Source organism: Agelaius tricolor, unplaced genomic scaffold (assembly GCF_023055355.1).
Source record: "Agelaius tricolor isolate 1412-34295 unplaced genomic scaffold, bAgeTri1.0.p SCAF_38, whole genome shotgun sequence".
NCBI classification, from domain to species: Eukaryota; Metazoa; Chordata; class Aves; order Passeriformes; family Icteridae; genus Agelaius; species Agelaius tricolor.
In genome coordinates, this window is record NW_027269298.1 from 513,053 (window position 1) to 527,422 (window position 14,370).

The 14,370-nt window shown below is 50.1% G+C and overlaps 2 protein-coding genes across 3 annotated transcripts; both read left to right on the plus strand.

The window, feature by feature from the left end:
- The first annotated feature begins 35 nt into the window (after nucleotides 1–35).
- On the plus strand, nucleotides 36–10,427 carry TBC1D13 (TBC1 domain family member 13). 2 transcript variants are annotated; one of them, XM_071454323.1, is made up of 12 exons: nucleotides 37–191; nucleotides 361–434; nucleotides 732–772; nucleotides 1,184–1,245; nucleotides 1,518–1,617; nucleotides 2,731–2,813; nucleotides 2,969–3,128; nucleotides 3,906–4,113; nucleotides 4,685–4,848; nucleotides 6,353–6,513; nucleotides 6,666–6,723; nucleotides 7,432–10,427. In XM_071454323.1, exons 1-12 carry the CDS (start codon nucleotides 169–171, stop codon nucleotides 7,495–7,497), a joined length of 1,200 nt encoding a protein of 399 aa, XP_071310424.1. In that variant the 5' UTR covers nucleotides 37–168; the 3' UTR covers nucleotides 7,498–10,427. The 2 variants fall into 2 exon arrangements, with proteins under 2 accessions (XP_071310425.1, XP_071310424.1); XM_071454324.1 differs by lacking the exons at nucleotides 6,666–6,723; nucleotides 7,432–10,427 and having other exon boundaries at nucleotides 36–191; nucleotides 6,302–6,426.
- Nucleotides 10,428–10,577: 150 nt separating this feature from the next.
- On the plus strand, nucleotides 10,578–13,954 carry ENDOG (endonuclease G). Its single transcript, XM_071454328.1, has 3 exons — nucleotides 10,578–12,059; nucleotides 12,485–12,594; nucleotides 13,256–13,954. Exons 1-3 carry the CDS (start codon nucleotides 11,559–11,561, stop codon nucleotides 13,536–13,538), a joined length of 894 nt encoding a protein of 297 aa, XP_071310429.1. The 5' UTR covers nucleotides 10,578–11,558; the 3' UTR covers nucleotides 13,539–13,954.
- The last annotated feature ends 416 nt before the right edge of the window (nucleotides 13,955–14,370 follow it).

Below are 14,370 nucleotides of genomic sequence, written 5' to 3' on the forward strand. Positions count from 1 at the left end.
GCGCCCTGGGGCGCGCGGGGCGGGGCTTAGCGCAGGGAAGGGTCCTTGTGGAGCGGGCGGCTCCGCCACGCCCCCGCAGGGCGGGGCCCGTCCCGCATCCCCCTCCCCGGGCAGCGTTTCCAGCCGGAGCGTTTATGCGGCGCGCGGGGAAGGGGCGCCGGGGCCGCCATGTCGCGGCTGCACCAGAGCAGGTTGGTGTCTCTGTAGGGACGGGGGTCCTTCCCCTCCCCACCCTGCCGGGGCTGCGCTGCACGGGCTGGAGGCTCTCGAGAATCGGGAGCTCTGAGGGGTTGGGGGCTCTGGGGGGTCGCGGGTTGCCTGTATCAACCCTGATGTCGCCCGCGGCTTCGCTCCCCTCAGGATCGCGGACTTCCAGGAGGTGCTCGGCGAACCCACGGTGGCTCTGAGCAAGCTCCGCGAGCTGTGCTTCAGCGGTGAGTGCTGCGGGGACCGCCCCGGGCCGGGGAAGGGGCTCCGGGCACGGCGGCGCCCCGGGCCGGGGAGGGGGCTCCGGGCACGGCGGTGCCCCGGGCTGGTGCCGCCTGGCTCGGGCTGTCCCCTGGGAGATCACCCCTTGGACAGCCCCAGCAGTGTCCCTGGGGAAGCTTCGTGCTTCCTCCCCGTGCCCCTCGGGGAGGAAAAGTGTTGCCAGGCCTGTTTGTGAGGTGACATCAGCAAGCCGCGGTGAGAGATGGGCTAACGTGGTTATTTTTCTGCCCGGTGTTCCACAGGAATTCCCTTTGATGGTGGGCTGCGCTGCCTGTGCTGGAAGGTGGGTTTTGCTTGCGGTGCTTTTCTTTCTTGAGAGCGATGCTTTGGGTTGATTAAGTACACATAGTGCTTTTTTGGCGGTTGAAGTTGTAAACAAACAATAAAGCCAGAGCTTAAAAGCCGCTAGAAGTCAGCAGTAATTTGTGGAGATCAGCACTTTGCATGTGAACAGCCTCAGTTTTAAGCAAGCAGTGCATTTTGGTCAGGTTAGCTATTGATCAGTCCTACAAATAGTTCTGTGTGGAAAGCCAGTCCCTGAAATATTCCTGACTGTTGCTTAGCAAAGTATTTGGCTTCCTGGAGAGAAATCCCAGTATTTTCCAAGAGCCAGTTTGAGCCACTGGGTTTGCTTTGCTCATCTTGCAGGACAGCTCATAGAATACTAATTCCTGTTCATCTGTTTCCTGTGCAGATACTCCTGAACTACCTCCCTTTAGAGAAAGCCTTATGGAGCTCTTTGCTGAAGAAACAGAGGTGAGGCTGTTGGTACTTGTCCCTTTATTTTCAAAGATATCTGCAGAGAAGAAGAATAGGCTTTAAATAATTAAATACTTTCATAAAACAAATTGTTCTTGTGTGTAATGTGCTGTTCTCCCTTCTGCCTGGTGGCCTGACCCCTTCAATTACACTGAAGAGAAAATCAGATGCCTTCTAGCTGAGCAGGGTGGGGCAGAAACATCTGTTTGAGCTCTGTCTGTGTGCTCACCTTACTTTCCTCATTTCAAATTCCTCTTTTCTTCTTTAAGGGATCTGTATTCCCAGTTCCTAAAGGAAATGATTATCCAGCCTGGGATTGCCAAGGCCAACCTGGGTGTTTCCAGGGAAGATGTGACCTTAGAGGATCACGTAAGTGTTGTTAAGCCTTTGTGCTGCAGAAAATTCCTTGGGGAGTTTCTGGCCCCCTGGGCTGCTCCTGGCTCTGTTCCCAACTGTTCTGCCCTGCCAAGGTGGGAGATGGTTCCCAGGTGCCGGGCTGGCACTTCTGTGGGTTCCCAGGTGCCGGGCTGGCACTTTTGTTGTGCTTGCCTTGAATGTATAATACTGGCAAAGCACCAGCAGCTCTGTAGAGAGCTGTTTTCAGCTGTGCACTTCCCTCCTCCTGCCCTTTGGGGCTGCCTGCCCAGGCCATGGGTCTCCTAGGGAAAGGGAGAGGCTCACAAGAGGTTCCTGGAGCCATGAGATGCTCCCCTGGGAATTTGGGTCCATGAGTGGATTTGGAGCAGAGGATAGAAAAGAAGCAGGAGAGTCAGGCTGGGCTGTGGTGTGGAAGGCAGGAGAGTTGATTATTTCTGATAATGCTGCTGGGTTGTTTTTTTTTTTTTTTAACAGACTATTTCCTGCATGTCTTGGCTTTCTCCTTCTCTGAAAGTGCTGTTAGGAGTGTGTGTGTGTGGGAGGAGTGAGTGAAGTAACTGATCAGAAGAGACTGTAAAATGATACAGCTGCTCCCATGACCATTCTGAGCGTTCACTCCCCTGCAGTCACCTGCCCCACTGTGATCTCTGCAGCCTTGGTGGTGTAAAACTGGCATGTCTGTAAAACCACACAGGCAGGTCACAGTGATCTCTGAATCCCTTGGAATGTAGCTTGTTGTTTTTTCCTTGGTTAGTTGTTAACTTTGTGTGGATCTTGGTGTGGAGAGAAGAACCACAACATCAAAGTGCTGGGTGGGTGGATAACTCTTACCCCAAGTCTAAATACCATCTCCATGGTACAGGTTTGGAGCTGCAGTCAGTTTTTTTTCCTTGTTAACAGAAGGAAAAAAAAAACTGATTTGGGAAAAAACTCTTGAAGAGATGAGTGAAAAGGATCTAAAATGTGAGAGAAAAAATGACCCTGATGTGCTCGGATTGTGCTGATGGCAGGGTGACAGCAGAAATGTTAAATCACTGTATGTTTACTGAGGATATTGATATGTGTGAAACACGCTTGTTCTGTTTCTGTTGTTTCTCTCTTCAGCCTCTCAATCCAAACCCAGACAGTCGATGGAACACTTACTTCAAGGATAATGAAGTGCTCCTCCAGATAGACAAAGATGTCAGGTGTGTGAGGCACAACCACTCAGATTCTGAACTTGGGCGGTTTGGTCAACAAATTGTACTTTGAAAAGGAAGTTTAATATTAAACCAAGCCTCTCACTCAACATGGGGCACGAACTTCCTTCTTTGTCCCTGATTTCCTGCTGTGTCCATCCTAGGAGGCTGTACCCTGACATGGCGTTTTTCCAGCGCCCCACGGATTATCCCTGCCTGCTGATCCTGGACCCCCAGAACGAGTTTGAGACGCTGCGCAGGCGCGTGGAGCAGACCACGCTCAAGTCGCAGACGGTGGCACGAAACCGCAGTGGGGTGACAAATGTGAGCTCTGGGTTGGGGCTGTCTTGTCACAGGGCAAGGTCTCAGGTTGGGAAAGGGAAGGGTCATTCTTGGGCTGTTCTCTGTTTCACTTTCTGCTTGTGCAGTGGAATTAAGGAAACACCCCAACAGATACTCAGCATTCTGGGGGCTGGACGTGGTGGAATCAGTTGAAGTGCCTGACAGACTGTAGGGAATTATAGGTGTATTTAATTTTAAGGACTGTTTTTACCTGACTTCTGGTAGTATTTGGAGTCACAAGTTATTTTATGCCTGACATATGTGTTCCTGTATGGCAACAAAACACTGAAGAGTTAATTTACTATGAATTTATTACAAATTTCCATAGTCCTCCAGAACTGGATCTTAGACCTGATATTAGGAGAAGAGCAGAGTAGCTGTTAAAATGTGCAGTCTCTTTCCCCTTTTGTGAGTGTTACAGCACACGTGCTATTGGGGAAGGTGGTTTCTCCCACAACTCTCAATACCCTTCCCTCATACTACTGACAAAGAAGTGGAACTGCTGTGGTTTTTACTGTGTGAGATCATGTGGTGCAATGATTCAGAAGGAACTGTGCATTGCTGCACAGACTTTGTTCTTCAGGGACAGCCAGCACCAGGACTTCTCTGCCTGTGTGCTCCCAGAGCTGCTTGTCTTGGTTTATGTGGTATAAACAGCCCAGATCTTGTGGGGGGCCTATGTGTGTTAAAAGCCAAGCTTGGCACATGTGCTGAGGGATCTGTGCCCCTTGGTTGTCCTGATTCAGCCTTGTTTTCCAGGTGAGCTCCCCTCTTAAAAGCACCCCCAGCTCTCTGAGCGAGTACGAAGTTCTGCCCAACGGCTGTGAAGCTCACTGGGAAGTGGTGGAGAGGATCCTGTTCATCTATGCCAAGCTGAACCCCGGGATAGCCTATGTCCAGGGCATGAATGAAATCGTGGGGCCTCTTTACTACACCTTTGCTACAGACCCTAACAGTGAATGGAAAGGTGAGGAAGCCTTTTGACTGCTCAGCAGTGGCCGTGGTACTGCGACTTCTCTGTGTGGCATGAGGAGTTTTGGGGAATTGGTGGGAGCTGAATGGGCTGGGAGTGGTGAGGACATGGGAAGTGAGGATTTTTGAGCAATTTTTCTTTATTTATTAAACAAAATTCCCTTAGAAGCTCTTGTTTCCTTGTACTTTATATAGATGGTAAGGAAAAAATTGAAAGGGAGGACTTTGCCTGTTGCTTCTGCTTCACAGGAGCTCTGAGGGTGTGTGCTGGTGGCAGATTATGTTCTTGTGCATAGATAACTGTTTTGTGACCTCATGTCACGAAGACCTTGTGTTGACACAGGGTTAGTATCTGCTGTGGCTATGTAGATGTTTCTAGTTTAGAAAAAAACCTAAAAAAAAGATTGTTTAGTTTTGACCCAGACCAAGCAAGTCAAGATCTGGTGGGATCTACTCCTCAGATCCAGTACAGCAACCAGATTATGGAACAAGGACAATTTTACAGCTCTGTACCTCTCTCAGTGAGGCTTCCTCTGTTCTCCCATGTTCTTCTTTTCTTTCCCCAGAACATGCTGAAGCAGACACATTTTTCTGCTTTACCAATCTAATGGCTGAAATTCGGGACAACTTCATTAAGAGCCTGGATGATTCTCAGTGTGGTATTACCTATAAAATGGAGAAGGTGTACTCCACCCTGAAGGAAAAAGATGTGGAGCTGTATTTGAAACTGGTGAGGAGCCAGGTGTTTCTCTGGGTCTTGGGTGGGATGTGAGAAGTGGCTTAACAGTGCACATGAATGTTGGTTTTGTTAAACTGCTTGAGTAGAACACAGAGTGTATGAAAGGCTTTGCCTGTGGGGCAGAGACTCTTACCTGAGAGCTGAAACAGCCTCTCCTTAGAGTGAGCCCAGAGTGAGCTGACACAGCAAAGCTTCCTCCCCTGCCTGCCTCTGAAAGCAAACTGTGGTTGTTGCACAGCTGCCAGCTGGGAGGCTGAAGGGGCTTGGCCATGATCCTTGGTCACCTGCAGAGCTGGAGCTAGAGTTTTTACTCTCTTGTAGACATCAAAACATGAGTTTTGCTGTAGAGCTCTTCAGCATTCCAGGCTACAGAAATTGTTTCTGCTTTTAAGAACAAAATAAAAAACATCCCCCACACTGCACACACACACTTCTATTGCCACTGGCTGCCCTGGCAGCACTGACTTAAACTCTATGGAGCACATTCCAAAGGAGAAGTGAAATCCAGTGAGCTGGATGATCCCACTGGCCAAATTATACTGTTCCCTTTCATTCAAAGGTTTTCAGCTGCTTTGGGTTTGTGTGAGTTTTGTAGAACACATAGAAGGCAGCTTTCATTACAAACATCTCCAGTCTTATAGTCCATTTGGTGTGAAAGTGCAAGGAGACTGGAAGGGAAAGCTATTCTTGTTACTGCAACCTTGACCAAATTACACTGAAGTCTTTTTCCGCCTAGAAAAGTCAGGATATGTTTCTTCTATAATCCAGAAGAGGGTTTGTCCACACAGTGACACAGCCCAGAGTGCTGGCTGGTACAGATCCACTGGGGAGAAAAACTGCTTAATGTTTGGCTGGCAGGAAATGGTCTTGGCCATGCAGCAGCTGGTCCTTAAGAATATCAGCAGAATCCTGAGCTTGTTTGACCTTGGTTAAACTTAGGCTATGTTGGATTTAACATCAGAAAACAGGAAAACTTCAGGCTAAAGGTGCTTACAGCATGTTTTACCACCCATCAGTGTGAACTCTGTTCCATCTTTGTTTATCTTGGTGAATAGTAAAGCTTTTCATAAATACAAGGGTTCTGGAAAGGAGAGGAAATCCTGACAAACAGTGCCTGTGCTAGTGGGGGAGGGCTGCAGCTTTGCAGATAAAATACTGTTGAAATGGGAACTTTAAAATTACTTGGTAGGTTTAACAGAACACAATAGAGCCTTTAGGGAGAAAAGCTTCCTTTACTCCATGTTGTGGATGGATAGGGGAGCATTTTCTGACTTGGCTGGAGGTGTGGAGTGTGGCTGCACTGAAAATCTCTCAGTCAGGGTTGAATGAGAGAGTCTCCAAAGGATGCAAAGGTTTTCCTGCTGCTGCAGGATGAGCTGGGAGCTTAGAGCAGCACTGGGGAGGAGACAGGGATGGAAACATGGGGTGCATCTCTTGCCTGTAGGGAGCTGACCAGGAGCACGTACTCATTGTTTGCCTGGTGCCTGTCTGACAGCAAGAACAGAACATCAAACCCCAGTTCTTTGCCTTCCGCTGGCTGACGTTGCTCTTGTCCCAAGAGTTCCTGCTGCCAGATGTCATCCGCATCTGGGACTCCCTCTTTGCTGACGACAAGCGCTTCGATTTCCTCCTGCTCGTCTGTTGTGCCATGCTGACGTAAGTACACACACACAGCCTTCCTCTTCTTCTCTTCCATGGATCCAGGAGTCTTCTCTAGGCACGTGTTAGGGCATCTGGTGAAGAGGTTATCGGGTTTAAAGTTTCTTTGTAAACAGTCAAAAGTAGCTGGAATAATTTCCATCTTTCAGACTCATCCGGGATCAGTTGCTGGAAGGAGACTTCACTCTGAACATGAGGCTGCTACAGGTAAGAATTAAATTGAGTGGGTGCAGAGAGCAATTGGAAAAGTCTTAAAATAGTGCTGTGAGAGAAGATGACAGTATGTGAGAGGGTGGGAGAGTATGCCTGGTTCAAGACAAGTACCACATTTGTGATGTTTGCTTGAAGGAAAATCTGCAGGGATCAGTGGGAGTCTTTAGCACATGCACCCTTTCTACCCTACAGAGAAATTATCATAGATTGGAGGTTTCTAATGTTCCTTTGGTTTGCAAAAACAAAATTTAATCATTTCAAGCAAAGATGTGAAATCTTATGTAACACTGCTAAACTTTTTGGCCAGAGGGTTTTGTTCAGTTCTGAGATCTGTGAGAGCCTTAGGTTGGAAACGCCTGCAATGCACTGTTGGATATCTCACGTTCTGCCAGTTCCTGCTTTGGGCTGTGCCAGATACTGGCTTTGATAAGGCTCTCTGGCATGAGACAGAGCCCTGTGTCAGGCCAGGTTACTGTGCCCTTGGAGGACAAAGTGAAAAAAAAACAACAAACCTTCTGGAAGGGTGTTGAAGTTTGATCAGTTACAAAACAGGAAACTGTAGCTGTTAAAGGAGTAACTGAACATGGCTGTGTGTTATAATAGGCCAAGAACTTTGTTGTGAAGGTTTGCCTTGCTTAAATAAAACAATCTGTATCAAGAATGCTGGGAAGTCACTGAAATGCCTTTGCTCCTTTGCCATAGGATTATCCTATCTCTGATGTTCATCTGATTTTGAAGAAGGCAAAGGAACTTCAAGATTCCAAATAGTCCATGGGCCTAACAAAAGGTGTCAGAGAACTGTGTGGCAGTGGATCTTGGGAGATGGCCCCTTGCAGTGTGCTGCACTAAAGCTCCTACTGGTCTCTGCAAGACTTCAGGTTTTGTTAGAACTACTGGCCACCTTGAAGACTTCTACTCTATTTATTAGGTCAAAGACTGATTACTTCCCTGTCTACTTGGGTCCTGCACTCCAGATTTTTCCACATCTCAAATGCCTCTTTGCTGCCAAAAGCAGTTCTTTGTATCTTTTTTTAATGACTTTGAGTTTGGGGAGAAAGAAACCTTCTGTCTGCATATCCCTGAAGGGATGGACTCCTGTATCGTGGAAGTAACACACGGAGTAACTTCTGATGGGGAAAGGACAGACTTAAGTCCAGTGAATTTTGGTGGGTGAGGATAGAAGGATCTTCCTCCTGTGAATAGAATGTATTCCAGTGAAGTCACCCATTCTGCCATTCAAGTGGATTCTGGATTCTCCTCTCTTGTGTCTGCACTTGGCCATCCCTGAGGCGTGTGAAGAAGAAGAAGAAGGTTGCATCACTTTCTGGTGAAGGTCACCTGGCAGTTTGCACTCTTTTGACTGGGAAAGAGACTTGGGAAGCTGAGGTGGGAGGACACGGTGACAGCTGGTGGCTCTGTGCACTCAAACTGCCTGAATCCAGAACTGCCTTATCAACGAGGTGTCCTTGAAAGCAACATTGTGGTGGTTTTAACCCCCCTATGAAGTGTAGTTCCAAGTCAAGCCTTACTACACACAGCCTTAGAGCAGGGAGGCCTCATGCTGCTCTGAACTGGAGCATATCCAGCTACAATCAGGATTCTGAAACACAAGAAATGGACACCTAATCATGTGCAATGAAGACAGATTATTTAGGGATTTATACAGGCACACAACTGGAGTTTTCTGCCTCAGTGGCTTAAATACTACTACTCCCATTAAGGTCTGGTCACAGTAACCTTGCTATTGTCTCACAGTACTTCTTGCCAGGAAGAGACAGTTCTGATCTGCAATAAGAGTCCTTCTCTAGCACAATCCAGCAGGCACAGAGGCATCTGTCATGAGCTGACAGCTGGGGCTGACCACTGTTCTGGTCCTGTTGGAGTCACAGTCCTGAGCTGGACACTTGTTCCTCCTGAGAGGGAAAACGGCTGCACTTCAGATATGGTCCAGTGGGCTCAGGTGAACAGGGACTGAGACAAACCACAGGGAGAACTGCTGAGCTGCACAGTGCTGAGCTGAGCAGAAACCCTAATCCTCAGAAACTGCCAGCACCCAGGTGCTTGTGTGGTGCAGAAGCTCTTGAGTGAACACTAATCCAACGTGCTTTTCCCTTTCTTTCTGTGCTGTGCTGGCTCACCTCTGCTGTTGGACACTGCAGTCTTTGGTATTTATGGGTGTTGATTTGTTAAAGGTCAGTCAGTCTTTGTTAGATCTGCTTAAGCTGCTGCTGGCCTAGACTTGCCCTAGCAGGAGGGATGCTGGCAGCCTTCAGCTTTTTTTCCTGGTGTTATTTCCTTCACTGAAGGCCTTCACAGGCTGCTGTAATTCTCACCAAGGTGTGTGGGGAGATGGCAGGACAGGTTGGTGCACGTTCCCATGTTCTTATTGGCAATCCCAAGCAATCTCTGCCTCTTGAGAAGATGCTCCAGTACCACTTGCTGTGTTGCAAGAGCAATTTAAGGTTTAAAGCAATCTGTAATTAATACCTGTGGCAACAGCATCCCTCTCTGCTGCAATCTTTTCTTGAGGGTATAGTTTTCCTCCAAGAAAAATGGGACAGGTAGACCAGGGCAGCAGTGTGGTGGAGCATCCTGGGCTGCTCTGGCCACTGGGTGGATGTTCTCTCTGAGCTGCTCCAGGTGGTCTTATCAGCTCTTGGGTACCTGCACTAGGGAGGCTTTTGGCCAGACCTGGTGTGGTCAAAGAGCCACCTGGGAGGTTCTGTACAAATGTAGAACCAGAGGGCCCCACTCTTGGGAGGCAGAATTGTACCTGCTCCAAACACTTCTGCCTCAGAACTGCTATAAATACTGCAGCTTTCCCATTCCATGCACAAACTCTGCTCTCATCTCCCTGAATCCTTGCCTGGGCTGTTCATTCTGGGTTCCCCTGGCACCTGCAGGGTTTCCTTATGCTGGAATTTCTTACTGGCAACAGGACCATCCATGAGTGTTCCTGTTCTGAGCAGCTGAAGTCTCCTTAAAGTAACCTGAGGAGGCAGCAGGCAAATCAGGATGAAAGCATTACTTGGAGATGAACTTGTGCACGTTTCCAGCATAGCTTTGGGCCCTGGGGGTGACCATCCCACTGGGGAAGGCACAGGGGAGGTGGCAGCACAGGTGTGGTGCTGCCTTCTCCCTTCCTCGGTGTGCAAGGCCTTGTGTTCTGTCACCTTGCTTCAGGGGGTGACAGTGAGTGCTTTTGGAAGGAGTTTGCAGTGGTTTAAAGGGATGCAGTGAGAGATTTGGCTGCTGGAAAGGATCTCTGGGATAAATTCTGTAGCCTTATCCAAACTATGGCTGCCAAACCTATTGAGTTCTGTGGGGAGAGCTTGCAACAACTTTGAAACGTCCAGACAGGCTGTTCCATACATAAAAAGCTGTTTTATATTCTGCTTATTTCCTTCCTGTGTGGTAGAACTTCTGTCCTGCTGTTGAAAGGAGTGGTACTTTTCATTGTCTTGGGACATCTATTTCTTTATTCCAAGACTTTCTCCGTTCTTTAAGAGCAAAACCAGATTTTCTGAGGGGACAAAAGAAAGTCTTAACCTTTTACCAGCTTTTGAATCTCCTCGTGTTGCCCTTGGCTTCATTCCTCAAGGTTTTTTGTGATTTATTTTTCTTGTTTTTGAAGTGAGACAATACTTAACTGGTGTTTCCTTACTTGTGTGACCAAGTAACACCTGTTCCGGCCTTGAGATGTTTCTGCTTCTGGTTTCTTACAATCCTGACCTGCTGAAAGAGCTGATATTTAGGGTGGGAGGTGTTAGTCTGGGGTGCCTTGGGGACCCATTATCTCACAGGGACTTGAACAAAGGATGTTTAAATGGGTCTTAGCATGTGTTCCTCACAGGCAGGACTACTGCCAGGCAGGGGAAAGGGAAATCACCTTCAGCTGGGAGGGAAATCAGGACACTCCTGGATTTGGGAAGAGATGAGCTTTCCCTGGGAAGGAGAGTTCTGTTCTGCCTGCACCTCACTGCAGTTCAAGCTTTGTAGAACTTGGTGGCTTTGCCAATGAGGTGGATCAAGCTGCTGGTGGTGGTCACTCGGGAGACTGATTTTGAGTTGGAATTTTGTGATTCCACCTAGAATTATTCACACTTCGGCATTGAACAGAGTGAAGGCCAGAAGTTGTTTTGGGAATCTGGGGTGCTTGGGAATCAGAGGCTGTTTTTCCCGAAGGAATATCAGTGACTTTGTTGTAGCTGTTTGGGGCAGTCTTCTAAAATGCCCTTTCCCCAAAGAAAGGGAGAGATAACACTTTTTTTTTTTTTTTTTCCCACTTTATTTGCGAAGAACTGCCAGAAAATGGTGTAGTGAACATTTCATCACTCCTTCTTTTATGCTTTTTTTTCAAACACTATTTTTGTAAGGTTTCCTTTAACTAAACGGATGTCTGTGCAAACCTCTCCCGTTGGTGTGAGTCGGAGTTGGGGCCGCTCCAGCCTTTCTGCGGTGTCCGTAGGTGTGACAGAGAGCCCTGGGGAACCCGCCCGGCTCCTCCACCGCCTTCTCCTTTCCGCCATGGGTTTGCTTTGCCTTCCCCAGGAATACGCGGCACGGGTGCCACCGCTCCTGCGAGCGCTCTGGGTGGCAGTGGGCGCGGGTGTCCCCGGTGCCCGTGTCCCCGGTATCGGTGTGTCTCTGTCCCCGGTGCCCCCGTCCCCGGCCGTTCCCCAGGACAGCAGCCCCGGGATCGCGGCGCGCCCGCCGCTCCCGCTGTGCGCGCTCCCCCTTAAAGCGGCGATGCCGCCGGCGCAGCGCGGCCGCCCGGGGCCGGGCCGCGGCCCGTTTAAGGCGGGGCCGGGCCGCGCGGTGGAACGGCCATGCTGCGGGCCCGGTGGGTGCTGCCGCTGGCGGTGGGCGCGGGGCTGGGGGCGGCCCTCGCCCGCTGGGAGCGCCGGGAGCACCGGGAGCGGGGCGATGCGGCCGAGGGGCTGCTGGCCCGCCTGCCCGTGCTGCCCGCCGTGGCGGCGGCCAGCCTGCCCGCGCCGCCGGGCTCGGTGCGCACCGAGCTGAGCAAGTACGGGCTGCCCGGGCTGGCGCAGCTGCGGAGCCGCGAGTCCTACGTGCTGTGCTACGACCCGCGGAGCCGCAGCGCGCTCTGGGTCATCGAGCAGCTCAACCGCGACACGCTCAGCGGCGCTTCCGACCGCGCCGCCTGCGACTTCCAGGAGGACGACACGGTGCACGAATATCACCGCGCCACCAACGCCGACTACCGCGGCAGCGGCTTCGACCGCGGGCACCTGGCGGCCGCCGCCAACCACCGGTGGAGCCAGAAGGCCATGCGGGACACGTTCTACCTGAGCAACATCGCCCCGCAGGTACGGCCCGAGGCTGCGCGGGGAGCCGGAGCTGCCCGCGTTCAGGGAAACCCCCGGGAGAGCCGCTGTGTTTGTGCCTGCAGCAGTTCAGGCAGAGAGGGGTCAGAGTCACTCGGAGGTGCCGATTTACTGATAGATTTAACAGCAGGGATCCTGCAAATGCACCTGCCTGTGTGTGCCTCTCAAGCCATGAAAGAGAGACCCCGTTCAGCGCAGCTCCTGTCAGGAGCAGAATTAAACAATTAGATGCACACTTGCTAAAACTTGCAGCCTTAGGCAATGGGTGTGCAAACCAGGCCATCACTGCTCCCAAAGCAGAGGTGATAGTGGAGATTTGGTATGGAAAGTGCTTGGGGCTCTGTGAGATGTGTTACTCTAAACAGTGAGGAAATACCCCAGCAACTGACTACTGGCTGTGTTTCTAGAATCCTCATTTAAATCAGAATGCCTGGAATAACCTTGAGAAGTACTGCAGGAGCTTGGCAAAAAACAACAGGAATGTCTACGTCTGCACAGGACCCCTCTTCCTGCCCAGGTAAACACAAGAGCTGAGCTGGACTAGCACCAAAAAGATGCATTGAGCTTGCAAAGGAAAACAGGCTGAGGGACCAGGAGGGGTCTACTAAGGGCCCTCTCAGTAGGTGAGACCAGCTGTGCACAGAGGTTCTGTGGAAAGGTACCTTAGGATTAGTTTATGTATTTCCCATCCAGATGATGATTTCATGAGTCAAGTGGGATTGCCGAGCTGCAGTGTAACCAGCTTGTTTTTGTTGTCAGTCCTTAACAATTTAGTAGATTAGCTGATTACCAGATTAGACTGCATACCCCATCCCTGCAGAATAAAACTTTCAGGTTCAATGTCATGGACTGCTTCTCCACTTAAGGACATGACTTTATTTTCAAAGATCTCCACATAGCACCAAAGAGCAGCTGTCTCATGTTGAGATCTCTTCAGGAGCAGGAAGTAGCTTGGAAAATCTGTTAAAGAGAGCCAGCAGGGAGGGGATTTGGGAGCAGCCCCAATGCTCAGCTCACCCTCACCATGTCACATAGCCTCTGCCCCAGCTGTTTTACAGCCCTGTTGCAGAGGCAGAGCTGCTGCCTGCTGTGGGTGGGGTCTTAGGGGCTGTTGGAGGACTGAGGGGGTGGAGTGACACCAAAGCAGGAGCTAACCTGGGATGTTGCTGTTGGTGCAGGATGGAGGCCGATGGGAAGATGTATGTGAAGTACCAGGTGATTGGGAAGAACAACGTGGCTGTCCCCACCCATTTCTTCAAGGTGCTCATCTTGGAAAAGGAAAGTGGGGAGATTGAGTTGCGCTCCTACGTGATGCCCAACAGCCCTGTGGATGATAAAATCCCCCTGGAACGGTTCCTGGTTCCCATTGAGAGCATTGAGAGAGCCTCAGGGCTCCTCTTTGTCCCAAACATCCTCAGGAGAACAAGTAACTTGAAAGCCATCACAGCTGGAAAGCAGTGAACCTTGACTAGAACAAATACAGGTAACCCCTGGCAAGGGACTGGCAATCACTTGCAGAATTCCTTGTGTAAATGTGGGAATTAAGATTCAAACCTGTGCTTCTCCACTGTTCCCCTTGTGTCTGACTGAAACACACACAGAGCAGGGCTCCAGAGTGGTCCTGCAGGAGGCTCAGGAGCACCTGACACTGTAGTAGCTCTCTAGGATTTGCTCCTAATCCACTGCTGCCTTGGAGTTGTGTGAGGCTCACTCAGGCAGAAAGGGAAGTCAACTGTTGCTGTTCAGCAGGGAAGGAGGGGAGCAAGGTGGGTGCCAAGGGAGCAGAGGAGGAGTTCCTGCCTTCCTGTGGCCAAAGAACTGTACAATTGTTTTCTTTCAGAAGATGGTTTTAGCAGTAAAGCTTTGAACCCATGGTATTGGTTGTTTCTTATCTGCTCTCACCAAAGCTCTGAATATCTCAGCAGGAGGAGGGGAGGATGGAGCCAACTTTTCCAGCTGCTTTCCTGTCTGAGCTCACTGTAGGCAGAGCTTAAGGCATCACAGACAGAGCCAGACTGTAATGAGATGATGTGTTTCAGTGCTGAGGCTCAATTGAAGCTCCAGCCCTTCCTGCTGTTGGGAAAGATGAAGCCTTGAAGGGGGGCTGGGGGAAGTCAGGCTGAGGCAGGAACAGCTTCTTGGCATAAGGATAAGTTTTGACTTTGTTTCAGTCTGAAGGCCACATTGCTCCAGAGGCACTGCCTGAAATCCAGGCCCACACCTGGATTTCACAGCAACTGAGGTTCCATACAGCTTTATTGCCACCCCAGATGTCCGAGCTGCTGAGACCAAG